Source organism: Nestor notabilis, unplaced genomic scaffold, assembly GCF_000696875.1.
Source record: "Nestor notabilis isolate BGI_N333 unplaced genomic scaffold, ASM69687v1 scaffold23354, whole genome shotgun sequence".
NCBI classification, from domain to species: domain Eukaryota; kingdom Metazoa; phylum Chordata; class Aves; order Psittaciformes; family Psittacidae; genus Nestor; species Nestor notabilis.
In genome coordinates this window covers 2757-7732 of record NW_009927209.1, presented here as the reverse complement: position 1 = coordinate 7732, position 4976 = coordinate 2757, and the positions used below count along the sequence as shown (strand labels likewise).

General features: G+C 55.5%; 1 protein-coding gene across 1 annotated transcript; it reads right to left on the bottom strand.

The window, feature by feature from the left end:
- Positions 1-16: 16 nt before the first annotated feature.
- BMP8B (bone morphogenetic protein 8b) lies at positions 17-1965 on the bottom strand (the record flags this gene model as incomplete). The annotated part of the gene is made up of 3 exons (XM_010013963.1): positions 17-123; positions 948-1096; positions 1773-1965. Coding segments are annotated over 3 exons (449 nt in total), but the record flags the coding sequence as incomplete, so codon positions are not given.
- Positions 1966-4976: the final 3011 nt, after the last annotated feature.

The window sequence follows — 4976 nt, the reverse complement described above, 5'->3', positions numbered from 1 at the left end:
TGGCCGCCCGTGGGACGCGCGCGGGGCCGGGGCTGGCCCGGAAGAACGTCACCATGAAGGGCTGCTTGGAACGGGGCCCCCGGCGCCCCAGGAGCCCCACCGAGCCCGGGTCCACGCTGTGCCCTGTGGGGACAGCACCACGCAGGGGTTTGCTCTTGGAACCACAACCTGGTTTGGGTTGGAAAGGACCATAGGATCATCCGGCTCCAACCCCTGCCACGGGCAGGGACACCTCACACTAGAGCAGGTTGTTCCCAGCCCCTGTGTCCAACCTGGCCTTGAACACTGCCAGGGATGCCAAGGAGAAAAGAACACAGGAAACATGCAGCAGAGAGCTGTGGTTTGGGCATCCCCAAGAGGCTGGATCCTCCTGCTCTGCTGCTGTTGCCCAGGGGGTGTCTGATGTTGTTGCCTAGGTACAGCCTCGTATTTCCCATGCAATGGTCACATAGAGCAATTCAAGGATTAAAACCAAATGAGACCCAAGCAACTGATTTTCCCCTTTGTCACTGGGGAGGAAAACTTGGAGGGAGTGGGATTGATGGGGCATTAATTTTCCCCATCTGTGAGAGCGGCCGCTCTTCGTGTGCCTGTGCACCTATAAAGGCACCTTTGGAGCAGATTTGAACCTGTGGTCAGAAGAGGGTTAATCCTCCAGCACACACAGGAGGATACCTCCAGGTAAGACATTCATTAGGAGCTAATGGGGTTATTAAAGTCCACACCAGGAACCCCATTAGCATGAAGCCTTTGGGAGGCTTTGCCATCAGGCCCTGCCGGCAAACCCAGCCGGCTCCTGGCGCCGGGCTCTCCATCACATCTGGAAATCTCTAATTGCAGCCGGAGGAACTCCACCACAGTCTGAGTGGCACCAGGAGGGCAGGAGAGAGGGCTCCAGGTCCTGGGGCTTTACCCCCAAGCACTGTAGGTGGCTCAGGCAGACTTACCATCATCTGTCTCCACGTAGAGGCGCAGCCCCAGGTTGTATTTCTGATCCACTAACCAGTGGTTGCTGGCAGCTGTGACATCAAACACCAGCCACCCCTCGGTCCCAGCATGTAGGTCCTGGACATCCAGCAGGAACAGGTCAGACTCCCTGTAGGAATGTGGGAAAATAGGAGCAGGTGAGTAACAGCACCCAAAGGGCACCAGCACCAGCGCTAGTTCACAGCAATGACTCCCAGTGCCCGTGTCCGTACAGGTCCTGGTGTAGCAGGTCAGGAGGGCAGCTCCCAGCGCCTCCAGCTCTGCCTGACATGGTGGTGACACCCTGGCACTGCCCTGGGAAAAGCACCTTCCCAGCCCCAGCTGAAAAGCCGGGATGTGGCATTGCCTGGTGGGAAAGTGTGGGAGCGGGGCAGCCTCTGTGGTGCTTGTATGGTGGTGGGAAGGGGAAGTCCTGGGGCCTGGGCAAGGCTCCATCCTCATTTCCATCCCCACCATTCTCATTCCCTATCCCCATCCTCATCTCCATTTCCATCCTCATCCCCATCATCTTCATTCCCATGCCCACCCTCATCTCCATCCTCATCTCCATTCCCTTTCCCATCCTCATCCCCATCCTCTTCATTCTTATCCCCATTCCCATTCTCACCTCCATCCCCATCCTCATCTCCATTTCCATCCTCACACCCATCATCTTCATTCCCATGCCCACCCTCATCTCCATCCTCATCTCCATTCCCATTCCCATCCTCGTCCCCATCATCTTCACTCCCATCCCCATCCTATCCCCATCTCCATCCCCACTCCCATCCCCACCATCCCATCACCTGTTGGAGTGCTCGGCTGCGATCTCGTACACGCTCACGTGCAGGGTGCTGTTGCCGTGGCGGGTGGCACCTCGTGCCTTGTAGATGCGGAACTCGGCGGCTGTCACCGACTCGCCCGCGGGCACCTGGGTCAGGTCGAATCTGAACTCCTTCCAGTAGGGCTTCGGCGAGAAGATGTCCCGGTCCTGCTCCACTGCGGAGCCAAGGGGTCAGGGTGGGCTGTGCTGGACCTCCGTGTGCCACCAGCCACCCCGGTGAGAGCCTGCAGCATCCCCCTGGGTCCCACCAACGGACCTGGGCACAGACCCTGCTGGGCCCGGCTCCTCACCCACTGCCTGCTGCTGCACAGGCCCAGCGCTCCTCTCCCAGGGGTTTCAATCATCATAGAATCACAGTTTGGGTTGGAAGGGACCTTACAGATCACCAAGTTCCATCCGTCTTGATGCAACCCCTCTCTATTTATGCACACATCCCCCAACTTTATTTTGCTGTAAACTCACCAGCCTCCCAGCCTTATCTCTTTATTCTTAATGAATGAAATAAAACTAAACTAAACTAAACTAAACTAAAATGCACAAGGGCTTGGTTATGGTGGGATCACAGAGAAGCTGCCCCTTGTGCTCTGATTTAGGGGCTGCAGCCCTTTGCAATTCTCCAAAGGGTGAAAAATGCATCCAAAACCCCAAGATGTCACAGATTCTCAGCCTGGTTTCGGTTGGAAAGGACCTTAAGATCATCCAGGTCCAGCCCCTGCCCCAGGCAGGGACCCCTTCCACTGCCGCAGGTTGCTCCAAGCCCCTGTGTCCAACCTGGCCTTGAACACTGCCAGCCACAGCTTCTCTGGGCACCCTGTGCCAGCGCCTCAGCACCCTCACAGGGAAGAGCTTCTGCCCCAGAGCTCATCTCAGTCTCCCCTCTGGCAGGTTCAAGCCATTTCCCTTGTCCTGTCCCTCCAGGCCCTTGTCCAAAGCCCCTCTCCAGATTTCTTCTCACCCCTTCAGGCACTGGAGCACTCTTAGGTCTCCCCAGAGATCTGGGGGTCGGCAGGACTGCCTGGTGTAGGAATCTGGGATTTTTCAAGCTCTTCTTGCAGCGGGTCCTCAGGGGACACAATCTGGTCACCCTGGGGCTCCCCAGCTCCATCACTGAGCATCACAGGTCCCCCATCACCTGCAGGCTTTGAGGAGGGGGCAGGGGAAGTGCCAGGGCACTGCTCTGTAAAAATAACCCCTCTCCTTGTCCTGAAAACAGCAGCTTTCTGCAGAAATCCAGCACGTGGTGGGCAAGGCAAAATGTGGTGGTTAATTGAAGTCCATAAAGACAAACCCCAGCCCCCTGTGTGTGTGTGTGTGTGTATGTTTGTGTGTGTGCCTGGTGACACAGCCCCACGCAGGTTCCCCAACATGTAATTGTTTCATTCAACTTGCTCCTTACAAATATCCCAACTTGTCCTGACTGAAAGAACTCAAGGGATTGAAGCTCCTCCTGCTCCAGGCTCAGCAGCAGCAGCACAGCTCAGACCTGGTGGGTGCTTCCTTTGAAAACTAAACCAAAGACTTAAAGGAAGAAAAGTGTGCGTATAAAACATATTCTTTTAACCCATTCCAGGTGATAAAACCATTCCAAAGGGAACACGCCATAAAGCTGCTGAGAGCTGAGATTTTAGTTATGCATCCTCAGGTCCTTTTTGTTTTTCGTCTTCTTGGTTTTTCCCTTTTCTTCTTGTTTTTTTCCCTTTTTCCCTGTTTAAAGCCCCACATTCCCTCCTGGCTTCACCACAAGTCATGGATAAAAAAAGCCCGGGCGGATGCGGAGAGTGCTTCCTGCTGCGGGACGCTCCGGCCGCAGGCAGGAGGGTGCTGGGGAGCCAGCTCCAGCCCATGCAACCCTCACGAGCGACACACACCAGTCCCCCAGCCCTGCTGCGGCCCCTTGTGCTCTTTCCTGCTTTCCCACTTCTTCCACCAACCCAGCGCTGGTGGTTTAATGCTCCTGGGCCATTAAGGATGCTCCTGAAGCCGCTGGTGCCCCGTGACTCTTGCAAAACTCATGGATCCTACCAAAACACAACCAGAGGCATCACCTCCATTTCTTCACCATTAACGCACAGCAGGACATCCAGGGGACATCCAGGTTCAGAGGGGGGTCCCCTTGAGTATTTCTTGGGTCACCCCATTGCTCCCTGGCATCAAGCAAGACTCAACCGGACTAAATATCAACTCAGAAATCACTGGAATTCATCTTCAGCAAAGTGATGCTGCTGGTGAACCCTTCATCCAGGGAAAGGCAGGGGGGAATTATGGCCAAGGAGGTTGCAGGGACCCAGAAACCCAGAAACAACCCACCGGGGTGATTTTGGATGCCAGAGAACAGTGAAAATCTTTGTTAAAGAAGCAAGGTTCTCTGGTATGTCCTGAGAAGCTGTGGCTGCCCCATCCCTGGCAGTGTTCAAGGCCGGGTTGGACACAGGGGCTTGGAGCAACCTGCTCTAGTGGAAGGTGTCCTTGCCCATGGCAGGGGTTGGAGCTGGAGGAGCTTTAAGGTCTCTTCCAACACAAACCAATATGACATATTCCCATTTATGTGATGGATGAGTCCAGGGCCGAAGGCATTGATGGGGGAGCTGGCAGGGTGGGAAGCTCAGGGGCACCCAGGCAGTACCTGGCCAGGAAGAAGAAATACTAAAGGAGACCACAATTAGCTGTGCACCATGATGAACCGAATGGGCTGGCCAGAGTAACAAGCTGCCTAGGATTTGGCACAAGACTCAGAGGAATCCCTGCTTTCTCTGCCCTTTTGTGGAGCAGAACCCCTGTGGAAGGGCAGGAGCAAGGGAGAAACATCCTCTCGTGCACAGATATGGGGTTAGTGCAGCAGAGGAGGGCGATGGGCACGGACAGACAGCAAACAGCAGACAGCAAACAGCAGACAGCAAACAGCAAACACCCACCCGGGGGTGATGGTCAGCAGGTTGGAGGAGGTTTAACATCACCATGTTTTCTGGCGAGATCATAAACATCTACACACCGAGAAGCCTGTGGTGGGGCAGAGCCCAGCGCATCCCAACGCACCCAGCACCCTTTGCCCAGACGGAAAAGTGGGTGCTCAGTGGTGCTGGAGCTGGGGTGTGCGGGAAAGGGCCCCACCCACCCGGGGGTGATGGTCAGCAGGTTGGAGGAGGTTTAACATCACCATGTTTTCTGG